The sequence below is a fragment of the Sarcophilus harrisii genome, chromosome 1, assembly GCF_902635505.1.
Source record: "Sarcophilus harrisii chromosome 1, mSarHar1.11, whole genome shotgun sequence".
Lineage (NCBI taxonomy): Eukaryota > Metazoa > Chordata > Mammalia > Dasyuromorphia > Dasyuridae > Sarcophilus > Sarcophilus harrisii.
In genome coordinates, this window is record NC_045426.1 from 671018018 (window position 1) to 671036768 (window position 18751).

Consider the following 18751-nt stretch of genomic DNA (forward strand, 5'->3'; position numbering starts at 1 on the left):
TCTCACATGTCTTTGCCCTGTCTCTGGGATAGACTTTTTAAAAATAATATTTTTTTCCAAACACAGATTTCAATATTCATCTTCATAAGACTTTGTATTCTAAATTTTTCTCCCACCTTCCCTTATCTTCCCCTTCTGATATAGGCTAAATTTAAGCAATCCTTTAAAATATATTTCTATATTTGTCATGTTGTGCAAAAAAAATTAGATCAAAAGAGAAAAAAAGCCATAAGAAAGAAAAAAAAGACAAAAAAGGTTAAAATACATACTATGCTTCAATCCACATTCAGTCTCCACAGTTCTCTGACTGGATGCAGATGGCATTTTCCATCTTTGGGATAGCTTCAGTTGAATTGTTTTAACCTCAATTGAATTGTTTCCTTGGGATTGTAAGTTGAGAAATGGGTGATGGGTGTTGTAGAGGAAGATAGTATTGAAGGGGTAAAAGGGAGAGTGAGAGAAATCCTCTCACAGATGCATTATTGGAGTCAGTTTTTCTTCCAGTAAATCACTGGATTTACTGGTCAACTTCAGTTGGGTGTCCCTGGGTGAGCTGATGGATGACAGCATGCTATAATGAAGAGGACATGGGTCTAAAATCAGGAACACTTAGATTCAAATTTCACCTCAGATATAAGATATGGGACTTTGGGTACTTCATTGAATCTTCCTTCTCAGTTTCCTCACCTGTAAGATGAGGGGGTTAAGAAAGTCCATTTCAATTCAAAATCTAGACTCTAATGACCCTATTGGGGGCTTCTCTCCTTCCCCCAAAGCAGCAGGCAGCCTTATTCTGGACTCTTTCACTGTGAACTTCACCATCACCAACCTGCTTTGTACAACAGACATGGGACAGCCAGGATCCAACACGTTCAATGCCACTGAAAAAGTCCTACAGCGCTTGGTAAGATTTCCCACTTCCTGTCCTGCTCTTCTTCTCTGGAAACTCGAACCCCCATCTGTCCAGATGCTTAATCATCCTCTCTTTTCCTTTTCAGCTCAGTCCCTTGTTTGAAAGCAGTAGTATTGGCTCTCACTATTCTGGATGTAGGTTGACCATGCTGAGGTAAGAAAGACTACTGCCCTCATACAGCCCATCACCAGCAGCTATCCAATGGGGCTAAATTCAAGGAGCGTTTGGTTGCTACCCAGTAGGTTCCAAGTATATTACTAGGTACTAGAAATACAAAGGGCAAAGAGTCTTTTACCTCAAGGAGTTTACATTCTGTTCGAACTCGGGGGATGCAATGTATACATAGAGATCTGAGGAGGAGAGAACACTGACCACTGGGGAAGTGGGGGAGGTTTTCCATTGGTGGCTTCTGAGCTGCCTTCCTTGAAGAAGACTTAAGGATTCCAAGAGGCAATGTTAGAGGGAATGCATTCCAGACATGGAAGACATCTTAAGGGAAAACGTGAAGATGGGAAATGAAATCTGAGTTCAAGATACAACTATTAAGTCAATCTGGTTAGAATGCCAAGTGAGCAATATAAACATTAGCCTGGAAAAGTGGGCTGAAGCCAGATTGAGAAGGATTTTAAAGGTCAAGCTAAAGAGTTTTTAATTTAATGCTGGAGACAATAGGAAGCCACTAAAGGTTTTTGAGGAAGAGATTGACATAGTAAGAGATTAAAAGATGGGTCTTAGGAAGATTTTTTTTGGCAGTTGTGTGAAAGATGTACTGGAGAGGAGAGAGGGAGGGAGGGAGAGAGAGAGACAGATACAGAGACAAGAGAGAAGAGAGGGAGGGAGAAACTGTGATGGATTGAAGAGATGGAGAAATTGTGTAAGTAAGGAGAATTAGGAGGTTATTTAGAAGCATCTATGTGAGAGTTGTTGAGGACCTCTGAAGGCAGAAAAATTAAAAGATGTAGAAGTCAAATAGATAATAAATTGATTATAGAAGTTGAGAAAGAGGGAAGAATTAAAGGTGAGTATGATGCTTCAAACCTGGTGATTGGAAAGATTGTGGTGCCTTTAACAGAAATAGGGAACTTTAGAAGAGAGCCAGGCTTGTGGAGAAGGGGACAGGGAAAGGGAAGAAATACCAGTAGATCCATCTTGGATATAATGGGTGAACAGTATACACAGATGGGGAGAATCTTTTTGCCCTTAACTAACTGAAAAAGAGAAGGTTGGGACATTTAAAATGCATTTTACTGGCAGTATTATACACAAATACATGCACACTCACATGTGCACATACACAAGCATGCATGCATACAAGTAAGACAAAGGATTAAAGGATATGGGAAGACAATTGAAATTCATTCCTAACAATGAACTTTTGAAGATGCAGGTAAAACAATTCTAAAGAGGCAGAAAAAATGGGAAATTGTCAGAAGAGATTGAAGTAGATGCACAAGAAGCTAACTAACTAGCTTAGATGAAAAAAAAATATATATATATACACAAAATACTTGAGTTTATACAAAAGAGGAGGTAACAGGAAGACTGTAACAATAGCAAAATCTTGTAAAAATAATGTTTGGAGTGCTAATACTTCAAGTCAACTAAAGGTTGATCATGAAGCTAAATGAGAATTAAAAAAACTGTGCTGAGTAAAGAAGAGGAGAATCATGGGAAAGTTTTGCTAATTGGGGTAGACAAGATGATGATAATTGACAACAGAAAAGAGTGGAAGAGTTTGAACTTTTTTACTTGATTTCTCTGTCAAGGTGGATGATTTTTTTTATTAGAAATGACAGGAAAAAATGTCTAACAGGAAATTTATTCCCAAAATAAGTAGAAAGATCAGAGATTGCCAATATGAAAGTGATATTATTCCTTTTAGACATGAGATAGACTAGCTGACCACTGAGTTCTCTTTCAGCTCTGAATTCTGTGATTGAATTGGGAAAGGAAAAGGAGGGAACAAGCATTTACTAAGTACCTACTATGTGCCAAGCATTGTGTGTGCTATGTGTCTTACACAAATCTCATTTAATCTTAACAACCACCCTGGGAGAGGCAGTGTTATTATTATTTCTGTTTTATAGCTGAGAAAACAGAAGACAGGCAGAAGCTAAATGACTTTGTCTAGGACAACACAATTGGTATATGTTTGAGGCTGGATTTTAAGTCTGGTTTTCTTAATTCCCATGTCTTGCATTCTATTATTTGCACCACTTGGTACAAAGAAATAAGGAAAGAACTTTACAAAATAATGCAAAGTAAAAAAAAAATGGCAGTCCAAATACATCTACAAAAAAAGGACAAGGGAAAGAGAATAAATGAATAAAATATCGATGAGATTCTTTAAAGAAAGTGATTGAAAAGTATTATGTGTTGAAAAGATTTTAAAATAGTTTATTTTGTTCATTTGTTTATTAGTGGGTTAGTTTTATTAGTGTATTCTCCATTGGTTGTATTGATATTTAATGTTAAACTTCCAGAGGAAGCATGTTGTGAGTTAGATAGCTGGTCTCAAGAGTCAAGAAGAAGACGGGTTCAGATTTCCTCTCTGACACAAACTGACTATGTAGCAAATCATCTAATTTCCCCAAGAAACATTCTGAATCTATATATTGTAGAAAAGATGGTAACCTACGTTAGTCAAGGAAGGTCTATCCCTTGCCCAAGCGCCTTAAATCAATAAAATGATAAATCTAGCCATTTTTTTCTTACAACAAATAATTATTCTAATAAAGAAATGAATTATTTTGCAGAGCATGGATTGTCCTTTCTCAATGCAGCTAACTTATATATGCTGTGGCGAGACTGATATTTCACTGTCATTACCAATATGTCCTTTCCCAGGCCTGTGAAGAATGGTACAGCAACTGCAGTAGATGTTCTTTGTACCCATTGGAAATCCCCCAGCATCCCTAGCCTGGACAGAAAGAAGATTTACTGGGAGCTGAGCAATCAGACCCATGGCATTACCAGGCTGGGTCCCTATACCCTGGATGAGAAGAGCCTCTACATCAATGGTAAACAGTTAACCCAAACCAGGACATTTAGCTCCTTGACCTCCATGCTTAATCCCATGCTTGTTGACATCTTAACTGTCCAAACAATTTTCTGTGCCTATGAGGATCCAATTTGCCTCCATGCTTCTCCTGGTCTTAGTGAAAGTGCTTTGCTATGATGTGTTTAAAGTCTGAGGGGGGAAGCAGGGGTTCCTCAGAGGTAAGCCTAAGGATCCTTGATGGGCAGATGGAACTATTTTGTGAAATCCTCTCTCTTAGCTGATGACCCATGTTTTCCCAGCTTCTTTGGCTTCAAAGATGTTCTCTCTCACATTTCTACTTAATCCTTTTTCAAAACCCCAGTCCCATTTATTTATGACTGCAGATTACAATAATCTCTCTCTCTCTCTCTCTTTCCCCCTAGGTTACAACTATCAGATGACCCTCTCTTCCTCCACAAGCAGTGAGTATTTCTTATTCTAGGAGCAAACAAAGAACCTCACTTGTCTAGCCTGACCCTGTTCTCATAGCATCCTGGGAAGGAGAAGGGTAGACTAGGAATGTAAAAGAAAGAGGAAGAACCCCCCCCCCCATCCTCATAATTTAATCCCCCTGCCAAGCCAACTGGATTCATTTTCCCTGTGTCTTATAGTCTGTAACCTTTCTTGTCACATGGACATTTGGCCCATAGTTTTCATTCATGATATTTCTCTTTAGCTCCAGAAATAACAACCATTACTACAGCTCCACCACCAATTTCCACAGGTAAGGTCAGCTTCCCTTTTTGATCAATTATCTGGAAGGTCTTGATGCAGTTGACCATAAGGTTAAAAGATAGGAAACCTCAAGATCACAATTTTAGAGTTCCTGTATCATCTAGTCTAACTCTTGCCCTCATTTGACAGTTAAGGACACTGAAGCCCAAAGAGGAATTGAAACTCAAAATCACAAGGATAGAAAGTGGTAGTTAGGACTGGAACCCATTTCTTCTCCAGATTCAACATTCTTTCCACTGTGTTGCACTGCCAGGTTTATGGCTAAAGGTTTTCTGAAAGATTCATTAGTGAATTCTCTGGAGAAGGAAATAGAACAGTTTCAGCTAGGTGTCCTTAATGATGATGGGGATGATAATCATTATCATCTATTATTTATATAGCACTTTACAGATATTATCTCATTCTAATATTTTCAAAGCTCAGACATGGGGATGTCTCTCTGCCTTCTACATAGTAGCCTAAGTTTGTTCATAATATTGAGACACATGAGAGGATGAGCAAAGACAGCATTTCAAATATCCCTTTTTTTGGTAGTGGGGGGCTTCAGCCTTGAGTCTTTCACCCTGAACTTCACCATCACCAACCTGAGGTACACAGCAGACATGGGCCAAAGGGGCTCCAGCAAATTCAACTTCACTGAGAATATCCTGCAGCATCTGGTGAGACATGACACCCTTTTGTCTTCTCTGCCAAACTGCCTTCCTTAGCCCCGGGTGTTGAGGCTAGACCTAGAAGTCCCACTCTCTCCTTTCATTTTCCAGCTCAGTTCCTTGTTTGAAAAGACCAGCCTTGGCTCTCAGTATTCTGGATGCAGACTGACCTTGCTGAGGTGAGATCAGATGTATGGGAGTTGTTGGCCCCATCAGGCACAATACTGATAGATAGGTGCCCTTCAGAAAAGAGATGTCTCCAGCCTTCTTTAACATGGATCCAGGCAGATTTTTCCAATTCTCAATGAATTTATTCACATCTTGTCCACATAGTTTCAGGGAGGTGAATTCAGACTTGGAATTTGAGGAGTTCCCCACAAATTCACTAAAGTAGACCCAATGGGACATCATCCAATCCAAGGCTTCTCGGGGGTGCTGTTCCCACTTCAGAAGTTGATATCAATAGGTCCCATTTCAGACTTCTAATTTCCCTTTTTCCTCCTTTCCCAGATCTTTGAAGGAGGGAACAGAAACTGGAGTTAATTTCGTTTGTGCTCGTCGGACAGATTCAGACAGCCCTGTCTTAGACAGAGAGAAGGTTTACTGGGAGTTGAGCAACCACACCTGGAATATCACAAGACTGGGGCCCTACATCCTGGATAAGGAAAGTCTTTACCTCAATGGTGAGCACAGTGATTTGCATATAATAAATGTTTGATAAATGTTTATTCATTCATTCATCCATTCATCTATTAATTCATTCATTCAATGGTTTATCAATTCATTCAATGGTAAGTAGCCCAGATCTGCATATGAACTTCTCTGTTTTATTTCCCAATTTCAAGAGATTGGGCCACACTCTCATTTACTCTTTTAAGACCCAGATTTCTTTCTCTTGTTTACCCTGTTTCCAAGGGTGCTATGGCCAAGAAAGACTTTTTATATTTCTTCTTAGGAAGCTGTCTGTTCTAGGAGATCTTTGGAGGGGAGGAAATTTTTGTGCTGCCTGAAGTATAATTAATTCCTAACCTGAATCTCATTCCCCTTCACATCAGCACCATCTCTGACACTTTCACTCCCCTATTTCCTGATCCTGTAGGCCCCAGATCTTCTCTCTTCAAACTTTTTTTCCTTCTTCATATGATGGGTCTCTCTCTCTCCTTCTCTCTCTAGGTTATAATCATCTGTCCTTGGCCCCCACAAAAATTCGTAAGTATTTAATGTTTCAATTTCCATACCTCTGGGATCCCTATTGGGAGGGAAAGAGATTATTTACTCTATCCTTCATCCCCAACATTGATTAAGAGATGGCTATGTTAAGGTTCAGAAGAAGACCCCAGAAGGTTGGGATCACAGATCAGTGTCACAAGGTGTCTCAAAATAATTTGAGGTTTGAACCCATTTTCAGCTCAAGGGGCAACATTTATTGTAATTATAACACCAGTTGAGGAAGGCTAAGTTCCAAAAGAATTTAGCAGAGAATCAAGAGAAAGAAGATAGTTTTATAGGACAAAGTTAGATTAGAGCTTCATGTTACTTACTTGCTAATTTTATGGCTTACAGGTAGGTTTGAGAGGTGGTCTAATCACTATTGTCCCAAGAACCATCAGATTATCTGACAATCAGTAATGTTTGACAATTAGGACTATTTTAAGGCTAGGAGACTTTAGAATCATTGACAGACAGATTGTCAGAACAATAGCACTCCAAGGTCAGGATCTCAAGACCACTAATGTAGCTTCCCTAAAGTTTTATATTCCTAGGCCAGTAGACTTACAATCATTGCTGGACAGATTGTTAGAACAGAAGCACTCTAAGGTCAGGGGACCTTAACATTATTGCTATATTTCTCCCTTAGAAGATATTTTCCCCTCTTAAGCAATTTGAACCCCAAATTCATTTGGGACAAAGGCATGAGATATCAGCTTCTGGAGATGCTTCATGTTGATAAGGGGTATAGAGCTGTCCCTGCCTAGTGGGGGTCCAGACTGAGGAAGGAAGGCACACAACTTGAAGATGATAGCATCCAGAGGGTTCTGAGTGTCAGAATTAGTTAACCAGTGGTATGCAGGTTGAACAATAGTTGGAAGTTAATAGGTTGGAGTCTGGAGGAAACAAATCTCACAATAGATTGAGCACAAAAAAACCAAAAGTGGAGTTAGTATGGGGGTTACTAGGAACAGTAAAGGAAGAAACCCCCCCCCCCCACACACACACCCAGAGGAAGACTGGGGAGCTATTTGAGACTATGACAAATGTCTCTCATCCAGAAAGTTTTTCCTAGGATAAATACCAAAGAACATTTTCCCCCAAATCCCTGCTTTTGTCACCTCAAAGGAGTAGGGGTAATGAGTAGAATAGTGGCAATATAAACAGTGAAAGAGTGCTCAGGTGGCATAGGGTGCAAGCACCATAATGTATAAAAGTAGAGAGGATGACATGCAGAATGGAGACAATAATTAATCTTAAATGGGTTTGGTCTCCTTTAGCAAAAACTTCTGAGCATTTTCAGTCTTACAAGGGAAGGCTTTTACCCAATTGTTGGTAAAGGTGACAACAAAAATTAGAGAGGAGGTATATATGTATATGTGTAAAATGTATCTGCCAGTTCTCCCCTGGGTATGTATCCCTCCTCTGGATGGGCTTCAGGAGAAGGGGGGATTTTAAAACCCTTTCAGGATTTACTTGGGCACAAACCGGGCAGGCCTGACAGACCTGTTTAATTGTTTCTCCTAGCTTGTGACCAGTGAAAATAGGTTTCACAAGGGATTGGAGAGCATTTTTTCCCAAGTGAGTAGCTTGGTGTGGGCCAAAGAGAAGTTTCCACTGGCTGGCTTTGGGATTAGAAGTTGGCCTGAAGGTGTTTAAAACCATCCATAAGGAGAAAGCATGCACCCCCCTTTCTTTAGCAAAGGATTTGTTCCTGGGATATACATGAGAGTGTAGGAGTTGGGAAATTAAGGTGGCACAGTCAGAGGCAAACAGTCAGCAGCAAGGGGAGCTGAATCTGCAAGCCTGTTTCCCATGGCCTGAAATGAATGCCCCTTCCGGGGTCCCTTACAAAACATAACAGAAACCTCTCCATGGACAGCTTGCAATAATTGTAGAATTTCCCCTGCACATTTAATGGGAGAATTTTATTCATTTATTCCTGCTGTCAAAGTCCCCTTTCTTTCTCTATAGCCTCATGAGCATGCAAAACATGAAAGGCACATTTGGAGTCAGAATAGATGTTCACTCCCATTTCTTTCCCTAATTCTAAAATTTTGTGAGGGCAAAAATGCTCTGAATCTGCTGGGGGTGGGGTGGGGTTAGAACCTCCAAAGGCTGGCCTAGGGTGAGCTTGGAGCCTTCCTCAATTAGTAGGGCTGTGGCAGCCCATCCTCTAAGGCAGGAGGGTCACCTCAAGTTTCTTTGAGAAGTAAGGAAAGGGTCTGGGATAGGGCTCCAGAGACTGAGTCAAGACCCCCAGGAACTGCCCCCTGGTTTTAGATAGGGCTAAAGCTGATCCAGCCAAGCCCAGGAAAGCATGCAGCTGTTTATTTGAAGAAGGTTCAGAGAGTGGTAAGATTGCTTCCTCTGTGAGCAGAGAGGACATAGGAGTTAATAAATGGCCCAAATACCTAACAGACAATTAATAGGCAATGTTGGGCCTTTAGACAAAGAAACTTCATTGTTCTGGGGGGTCTGGAAGTTAAGGGTTTTTATGTGTATCCTGAAAAACTTCTCAGGTTGGTTGCAGACCAAGATATCAACTCCATACTGGACAGCCAGTACTTGTCCAAATATGTGGGGGATGTCACGGAAGCCCTGAGCTACCTCCATGTTATGGACATGACTGCCCATGTTAATTGGTAGGGATTGTGAGTCTTTATATAACAGTATGGAAAAGAAAGCAAATTTAAGATCTAAGGTAGAAAACCATCGTGTCCCCTGGTATACTTATACTGGGCTCATGGTTTCTACTGACCATTTGCTCTGATCAAACAGATTCTTCAAGCTTCAGCCTAAGAGTTCATACATGAAGGATAAAGCATCCTTAGCTGTGCTTGATAACTAATCATGCAGTAACAATTCCATCTCATAGCCAGACTCGGGAATAATGAGGTGGGAAACAAAGAAACAAAACTGGGAAACCGAGTCAGGAGGATTCCACCTTGAGCAGAGACTTAGGTTGCCCTCCCAACTCTTGACCAGATAAAACATCCACCTGTGACAGACAATTCAGAAAGGCATCCCTCTGAGTAACTTATGACATTTCTTTCGAATGGTGGGTTACTGACTTAATGATCAGGCAATTAAATTCAAAAGAATATCAGTTATAGTCCCAAGAGATTTTTATCTCTAATAGCAAATTCTACTAATCACAGCTTAAGGCTAAATACATTATTTTATTTGATAGATTGATTTTTGCTGAGGCAATCAGGGTTAAATGATTTGCCCAGGGTCACATAACTAGAAGCGTCTGAGACCAAATTTGAACTCAGGTCCTCCTGACTTCAGGGCTGGTACTCTTATCTCCTGTAAGCCTCACTGCCCCTAGATACATTATTTTAAAAAGTTTACCAGGACTTAACACACACATGGGAGATTTTGTTTAACATGTTTTTCTGTTTCTTGAATTTAAACTCATCCTGGTGCAAAGGATCAATCATTAAACAAGCTGATAGAATTCTACTAAACACATTCCATGTTTAGGAACTATACATCCTAAACAGGCTCATTTCTCAGGGCTGATGACCTTGCTTATCCTGATGGTTTCAAGAAACTGGCAAGCTTACAAATTAAGGGGAGTTGATAGAGATCCCGGAGAAGGAGCTGAGCTTGCTGTTGCCCACCCCAACTATTCTTAGTGTTTCCATGGATGTGCATAGTACCTCTCCCCACTCTGTGAAGGGCAGAAAAAGTGTTGCATACCTCATAGTTGGAGGTGACCCGATAAGGCTTTCACTGCATCACTCTTGTTTCACACACAGTAATCAACAATTTTAGGTTTAACATGATTATAATAACTCCAAATAACTTTGTTAACAACTTTAGAATTTTTCTAATAGCCAAATAGTCATCCTTTAAATAAGTTTCCCTTTGTTTTAAGGAGAAAACAGGACAATTCCTAGAATCGAAATAAAACAGATTTTAAAATTGACTTAACTTTAGTTAATAAGATTCTTAAATTCTAATAGAATATTCCAGACAAATTGAATTGCCATTTGGTTATTTTCCAATTCATACAAACCATTCTCTTTTATGAGCCAGGAAAAGGGTTAAGGTGTCAGTTTTGTTTTTGTTTTTGTTTTTTTTATGATAGGGCCCTCAGAAGACTGACTCTAGAGAACACAGTTTGTTGCCAGAATTTTTAAAGTAGTAACAAACTGCTTTTCTGTTTTCCTAAAATTCCCAAACTCTTAAATCTTCTTTTAATACTATCAGTGCAAATAGATTACAATTTACATATTCCTTTAGTGGGCTTTGATTAGAGCTCCTTTAAAACTACTTTTACTGTCATATCTCAAATAACAAATTTCAGTGAACTAAATATATTTTTTCTCTTTCTAACCCCTTTATTATCCATGTATCCTTGCTGCAGTCAGGGAAGGAGGGAAGAGGGAAGAAAGAGAAATTAGACACTCTTTCCTCTATGCACTATCATCCTCGTCTTGGGGGGAGGTCTTAATTTCCAAATTACTTTACACACACAGAGAAATAAAATAATTTGCCATAAATTATAGAACCAATACATTTCTGCAACTGAAACCGAATGGTGGGCTTACCAAATGCAGAGGCTGACTGACTTTTTCACCTCACACTGCCATAATGGGTGATGTCAGGGGTACCCAGATTCTCCTACAGCAGTTGCTGGACAAAACCTGCTGAAGGCTGGGGTAACTGGTGCCAGGATCTCCCTTTCATGGTAGTTTCAGTAGTCATGGCTCAGGGAATGTTGACCATGGAGCCTGATCAACACTCCATCCCCATTCCTCCAATCTGGGGTAGAGAGATGTTTGGGTTCCCATGGCTGTTACTGCTTCTCCTATTTCTATAGATGAGGCAGAATTTAGCATTTTCTTTTCTTAATCTGTTCTGAGATGAGAGGAGTTAGCAAACAAAGGGACTTGAGCTATATCTATCTTCTTAGCAATCCTCATAACTGAGATACACTCAGGATTCCAGGGAGTGGAGTGGAGTGGAGAGGCTCCCTTGGATACCTTCTGGGGTGCTTTTTCAAAGGAGCAGAAGAGGACTCTGGACAAGATAGGAATCAAGGAAGGGTTAGAAAAACTTTCTATTTATCTTTTTTTTTTTCTTTTCTTTCAGAATGGAGTAAATTCATGGAATTATCCCCAATGTTTCAAGATTTTTTCTTGTAGTCTTAAAATTACTTAATTGCCATACTTCTTGATCATTGCTCTCAAAACTCTAAGAATCTGCTAAGATGCTATTTTAATTTTAATTAGCTAACTTTATTTCTGTAGCCCTCAGCTTGGCCAGAGCTAAGGTCCACAGGAAAAAATTAGGCTCTTTCCCTTTTTGAGGTGGGAGTCAAGGATATTAAGAAACCTTTCCCAATATTCTAACTACAGAATAGTTTTTTCTTGCTGGTTGCATTTTAAATCTTTCCAGGTACAGAATTTAGTTCACAGAACAAACATGACAAGACATTCTTCACAGAGACACAGATATGGACAAAAATGACACGTCCTATCTTTGCCAAAAACCATCCCATAGCACTTCACTTCCTCTGGGGTCCCAGAGGTGGTGGAAGGAACTTTGTTGAAAATTGCAAGAATTTCCAAATCTGGGCATCCCCAGTCAAGGAAAATTTGCTGAGCGTAGAACTCATGACGACCCACACAAGCCTTCTCCCAGCTGCTTGGGAGAAGCTATAGGATTGAGGGAGAAAAAAATGGTGGGCTTACCTTGACAAGGAGGGAATCAATCTGGGGGAGGCCAGACTCTCCCCATACAGGCCACCTAATATTAAGGTTCAGAAGGGGTCCCAAAATGTTGGGGTCACAGATTGGTAACAGATAAGGTATCTCAAAAGAATTTGCAGACTTGAACCCATCTCCAGGTCAAGGGGCAAAGTTTATTGTAATTGTAACACCAATTAAAACAGGCTAATTCCCAAAAGAATTTAGCGAAGAACCAAGAGAAAGAATTGTCCTAATAATTGTCTAATTGCTGCTAATTTTATGGATTACAGGTATTATGTTTTGAGAGGTGGTCTATTTATTATTGTCTCAGGAACTTGGTTATCACTGGTCAACAGATTATCTATCTGACAGTGATGTTTGTAGGACTATTCTAACTAATGCAGGAAGACTTTAGAATCACTGACAGACAGATTGTCAGAACATCAGCAGTCTAAGGGCACAGGGCCTCAGGATCCCTGATATATCTTCCCTAAAGTATAAGGGAAGAAATAATATTATATTTTTAAGTCAGAAAATTTTTATAATAGATAGTTAGAACAATAGCACTCTGAGGTCAGAGTGCTTTATTCTAAAGTCAGAAAACTTTAGAATCATTGACAGATTGTTAGAATAGAAGTACTCTAAGGTCAGGGGATCTTAAAATTATTGCTATATTTTCCCCCTGGAAGCAGTATCCTGTCAGAGAAGAACAGGAGAAGGAAAAGTTGGAATGGATGTGTTGATAAAGCATATTCAAACTTTCCTGTCTGTTTTTAGCAGTCCCATTCTCCCAGCCCCATAAGATTTAGCTCTGATCTCAGTTTTCTTTGGATTTAGGATTGAGTTGACTCCAAAAAACTGCCACTCAATCACTGAGTCGAATAGGGACCTCATCTTCAATGTCTCAAAGAGACTCTTAATGTGCCTCTAAAAATACTCCCATGATATTGTGCTCCAGTGGGTTTCATTGAGACAGCAGGATATAATTTAAAGAGAATCCTGAACCTAGAGTCAGGAGATTTTGTTTGAAATCCAGATCACAATTTTTATTAGCTTTGTGATCTCTCACAAATCATTCAAACTCTCTAAGCCTCAGTTTCTTTACCTGTCAAATAGGAGTCATAATGCTTGTTATGTCTCCAGGTTGTTATAAGGAAGGACTTTGTATTCTTGTCATAGAACATTGGTGTTGGTTGTTTTTTTATCATTATCTTTCTTATTTGTAATATTCCCCAAGGTCTATTCCTTGGCCCTTTACTAATCTAACTATAATAATCTTTTAGAATGCTCTTCCAAAATAGAGCTTTAAGTTTCTCTTTGTACTGAAGATTCCCTTCACCTGGGCTCCCATCCTGGAAGTCATCTCTGATTTCTCCCCCTATTTTCCCTTTATCCAGTTAGTCGCATGGATTATTCTGAAGAGTTAGATGCAAGACAAATCCCTTCTTCATTGCCATTAGCACCTTACTGTGGTCTCAGTTCTCTTGAATTGCTGCATCAACTTCCAAACTGGTTTTTCTATCTCTAGGCTTTCTCCCCCGCTCCAACCCATTTCACATATTCTCAAATAAATTCTTACAAGCATTTTTAAACCACTTACCATATGCTCCAGCCACTATTTTAAATGATGGAGATACAAAGAAAAAGTGAAAAATAATTCCCACCCTCAAGAAGCTCACCTAATAGTAGGACATACACATTTACACTAACTTACATAAAAATATATTCAGAGCTTATCAAAGGTAATTTATGAGGGGAAGGCATTAGTCTTTGGAGAGGGCAAGAAAGACCTCCAACTGAAGGTGGCTGAGCCCTGAAAAAAAAAGGGATATAAAAAGCAGAGGTGAAAGATGGAACTCGAGGTATGTGGATGCTTTCTTCAACCCCCAGTGCAAAGGCACAGAGGATGAAAGTATTGATTCACAATTTTCAGCTTAATGATGAAGAAAAAATACCTAGAACTATGCTGCTTTTTTAGTGACTTTAGGGCATAATTTATTTCTGAGTGACTCAAATCAGAAAAGTTGGAAGTTTTTGCACAATGTACTTCACTAATGAGGAAACTCATATGCATAAAAGAAGCATCCTTTTCAGTCTTTCTAATGCTGTTATATTTTCTCCTTGACACTTGCCTGTTCAAAGATAAAATATAATCTTCATAGTCAAATATATTATTTTTGGTCACTTGATGATTTTATAAATGTGAATACTCCTTCCAGAACAGCAGATCTCCACTTATCGATGATTTCTTAACCTGGATAATCATCTATATATTCCATAGAAGATCTATTCAATGCACTGGAGGCTCTTCTTAGATCTTTTAACACTCTGTGGACTGAAATGCAGCACCAAAATTATTCATCTGCCATCACACTTTCTTGCTATGTGACTAACCCATCTCAGACAATCATACACGTCTTGGATGATATACTTAACTGCCACATCTTGTGGGTGAGTCATCATGGGCAACATGCTGCAGCCTAATTATCTCCACCATATATCTCCCCATTGTCATGTATCTACAAAAATTGTATTGTTCCATCATAGAATCACTCTTGTAAACCAATAGACTTTTGCATTGTGGAATAGTTTGGGATCATTAAAAAGTATTTTATAATTCCCCAGAAGCAATCCAGATGACTTCTTCTATTTGATCCAGGTCATCACATAATATTAATACACTCATCTTCTCTAAATCAAGATTTTTACCATGGTATATATACTGCAGAACAAATAAAACCCACCTATTCTAGAACACGACTCATTCAAACATAGCACCCTAAAAGCTATACTCATATTCAAGGTACTTTGGTGGGGTAAGCATCTTTTCACAGCAAAGTTCATGAGTTGTTTATTATACAATGCTTTTTTTCTGCTTCTTCAGTGTATTGTAGCTACTTAGTGACCTCTTTGTTGCAGGATAATGGTTACAGTTCTTTGGAAGGCTAGGCCATGGCTACAAAGCAATTTCAATATCTTTATGAATCAGATCCATAGTGTCATCATGAGCATTAATAATTTTTTATTTACATGAATACATGAAGACCTTGTGCTGATAATGTATGGAATATGTCTTGGTGAATGCTTGTTATCAGCTCTCCTGGAAGTATTGAAGTATATGTATGAGTCTTGGCTCTCTGAGTGACTGTAAGCTCCTTCAATTCAATGGTAACCATGTCTTCATCCATCTAAATAGTGTGATGCATTGGAATGAGCATTCAGAAGACCTGGCTTTAGATTGTCAGCTCTTATAGAATCTGTATGGCCTTGTTACCTACGTTATCCTCAGCTTCTGCTCACAGGCCTTGAGAGTGAGAATCCGTTGGTTTTGGAGGCAGCTCCTTCCATATGGGGATCACTTTCTCTGGCACAAAGGTGGCTCCCACACAGAGCTTAAATTTACCTCTATAATTTTTACTCATTGTTCCTACTCCTGATCTAGAATGAATCCAATCTCACTTTCCAATGATAACCTTTGAAGTACATGAAAAGAGCTAGTTTTTGATCCTACCCCAAGTCTCCTCTTCTATAGCTAAATATCCCCAGTTCTTTAAACCAATATGGAGCGGATGTAAACAGTCTTTCATTATTTAGGGTCTCTTCTCTCAATTCCTTCTGATTTATTCATGTCTTCCTAAAACGTAGTGACCAATATTGAGCATAATGCTCCATATGTGGACTATTATAGCATAGCATTTCTACACTGCTTACTTACAATGTTCAGGCACTGTGCTAAGGGTTTTATAATTAATCTCATTTTGATCATCCTGACAATTCTGGAAGGTAGGGTACTATAATTGTCCCCATTTTACAGCTAAGTTAATTGAGGCAAACAAGTAACTGGCCTATGATCACACAGCAAATTAGTGTTTGAATCTAGATTGGAATTGAGGTCTTCCAGGCTCTAAGACTGGTGCTCTGTTCATTGTACCTTAAAATACTATACAAATGGCATCTAAAACAATTATTATATTACTATTTTAAACTCTATGAGGGCAGTGACCACATTTTATCTAAACTTTGTATTTACCCCAATGTTTGCCACAGTCTACATTAATACGTCAAAGATATAGGTTGTATCCTATCTATAAATTAGTTTTCATTATTTGCCTGGAGATCAGAATGGTGCCCAAACTAGTAAGTGTCAGAGACAAAATCAAATCTTCCTGACTCCAAGTTCAAACCTTGACCCAGTACAGCTTGCTGCTCCTCTACTCTGTACATAAGAGGCAGCAGACAAGTGTTAGCTCAAGTTGGAAACCTGGACATCTTTCTCCCTCCCTTCCTGTAGCCATAGAACCCAGCCTGAAGCCTTTCACACTGAACTTCACCATCACCAACCTCCGCTATTCAGCAGACATGGGACACCAGAACTCAGTCAAATTCAACATTACAGACACCGTCATGCAGCATCTGGTGAGATTGCCCACCTCCAGTTCTTTTTGCTGTCTGCCCTCATGTCCGGATCACCCCTTGACATACCTTTTGTTTTTTTCTTTTTTCCCCCCACCAGCTTGGCCCCTTGTTCAAAAACAGCAGCATTGGTTCCCTGTACTCAGGATGCAAGGTGACTGAACTGAGGTGAGGCTGCTAAACTTAGGACTTGTGGATAACTTCCCTGGGAAGGTGCTTGGGGTTTGAGATAGATTCCTAACAAAGATTTCTTCTCTACACATTGGCTCACAAAATCTGTTCCTTCTAGTTTTGCAATGTCCAAGTTTAAATATATCCTTTCTCCCTTCTCCCCCAGCCCTCCAGAGAAAAGTTTGTTTGTGGTTACTATCTAGACCCAGTTCTATTATTAGCATTCACCCATCCAAGTGTCTATCCATCTATTCCACCCATTTTATCCATCCATCTATTCATCCATCCATCCATCCATCCACCCATCTTTTCATTTCTTTTTAGAAATTTTCATTTCATTTTCAGAAAATAGCAGCATTTCTTTTTTAGCACCAACTATATTATGGCCACAGTGTCAGGTGCTGGAATAAACAAGCAAAACAGAAACAACCCTTGCCACCTCAAAGCAGACCTTGTCCTCAAGGAGCTTACAGTCTTTTGAGGGAAAAGCAAAGGAGTAATTCCATTGTAATCTGAGCAAAATTTTGGCTATGCCTTGAATATTTTCTTTGTTCTATTGTCTCCAATAGCATCGGAGTCAGAAAAGCTGAGTTCAAATTCCAGCCTAAACACATAAACTTTGTGAACTTGGACAAGTAACTTGACTCCTTATCTTTGTTTCTTCGTCTATAAGATAGAGAAGATAATATTCACAACCATCTTCTTTAAAAAGTTGCTTTAAAGAAACTGTATAAATATGTATACATATATTGTATTTAACATATACTTTAATATATTTAACATGTAATGGATGACCTGCCATCTAGAGGAGGGGGTGGGGGAAGGAGGGGAAAAGTTAGAAGAGAAGGTTTTGCAAGGGTCAGTGTTGAAAAATTACCCATGCATATGTTTTGTAAATAAAAAGCTATAATAATTTTTAAAAGTTGCTTTAAGCAAGCACTTTGCTTTAAAGTACTGGTTTTCTTACTTTAAAAATATTGGATTATATTACTTTCCATATTTCCAGATTTATCAATAGTGTCTTCCTTTCTAGGTCTGTAAAGAAAGGATCACAGACAGGGGTGGATGCTGTCTGCACCTATCGCCAGTTTCCCAGCAGCACTGGTTTGGACGCCAAGCAGGTTTTCCATGAGCTGAGCGACCAAACTCGTGGCATCCGGAAATTGGGCCCCTACTCTCTGGACAAGGACAGCCTCTATCTCAATGGTAAGCAGTCTAATGGAGAGAAGGCTTACCCCTTATACCTGCCTTTGTTTCTTCCCTTCCTCATAAGTTTTGATCTGAAAATTAGTTTTTTTCTTCTGACTTTCCTATTTGGAACAAGGCTCTAATCACACTCAGAAATTCAGAAGGTAGACAAACAGACTCTAGCCCATATTTATTCCCTTAAAGGAGTCATTTTCTCAAAGTTTTTTGCTTTGTTCCCACCTGATAGCCGCTATAGAGATCTGTCCTTGGTTCTATCCTCTCTGACACTTTTATTAATGCCTTGGGAAAGAAGCATAGCTGGCAGGTAATTATAGATGCCATGAGACTAGGAGAGAAAAGATATGTTGGGAGGAACCAGAATCCAGAAAGTTGAGATAATGTGACATATTTAACAAGGTAAAATTTAATGGGAATGCATGTAAAATTCCACATAAGTATAGAATAGGGAAAACATGAGTAGATGACAATCTGGGAAGATATCCTGGAGGGCTTATTGAACTATTAGCTAATAGTAATTATGCATCAACCAAAAAATCACTGTGAAAGACTGCATAATACAGTGGGGAGTGGGGAATGTACTGGATATGGAGTCAGGGGATCTGGATTCAGATTCTGGCTCTGCCACTTATGCCTCTTATGCCTCTATGACCCCTGTAACCCAAAGCTGGCTTTTCTTAGTGATTTGGGCACTGGTCTTGGAGCCAAC

General features: G+C 39.3%; 1 protein-coding gene across 7 annotated transcripts in view; it reads left to right on the forward strand.

Annotated features, from left to right (window-relative positions):
* LOC100924545 (mucin-16) overlaps positions 1–18751 on the forward strand; it is a 169033-nt gene that overhangs the window by 91616 nt on the left and 58666 nt on the right. For all 7 annotated transcript variants that reach the window (XM_031948281.1, XM_031948282.1, XM_031948279.1 and 4 more), the window contains 12 exons: positions 780–904; positions 999–1066; positions 3761–3933; positions 4337–4375; positions 4630–4677; positions 5223–5347; positions 5450–5517; positions 5849–6021; positions 6512–6547; positions 16544–16668; positions 16766–16833; positions 17870–18042. In XM_031948281.1, coding sequence (XP_031804141.1) covers positions 780–904; positions 999–1066; positions 3761–3933; positions 4337–4375; positions 4630–4677; positions 5223–5347; positions 5450–5517; positions 5849–6021; positions 6512–6547; positions 16544–16668; positions 16766–16833; positions 17870–18042 — 1221 coding nt within the window. The remainder of the gene's footprint in view (positions 1–779; positions 905–998; positions 1067–3760; positions 3934–4336; positions 4376–4629; positions 4678–5222; positions 5348–5449; positions 5518–5848; positions 6022–6511; positions 6548–16543; positions 16669–16765; positions 16834–17869; positions 18043–18751) is intronic.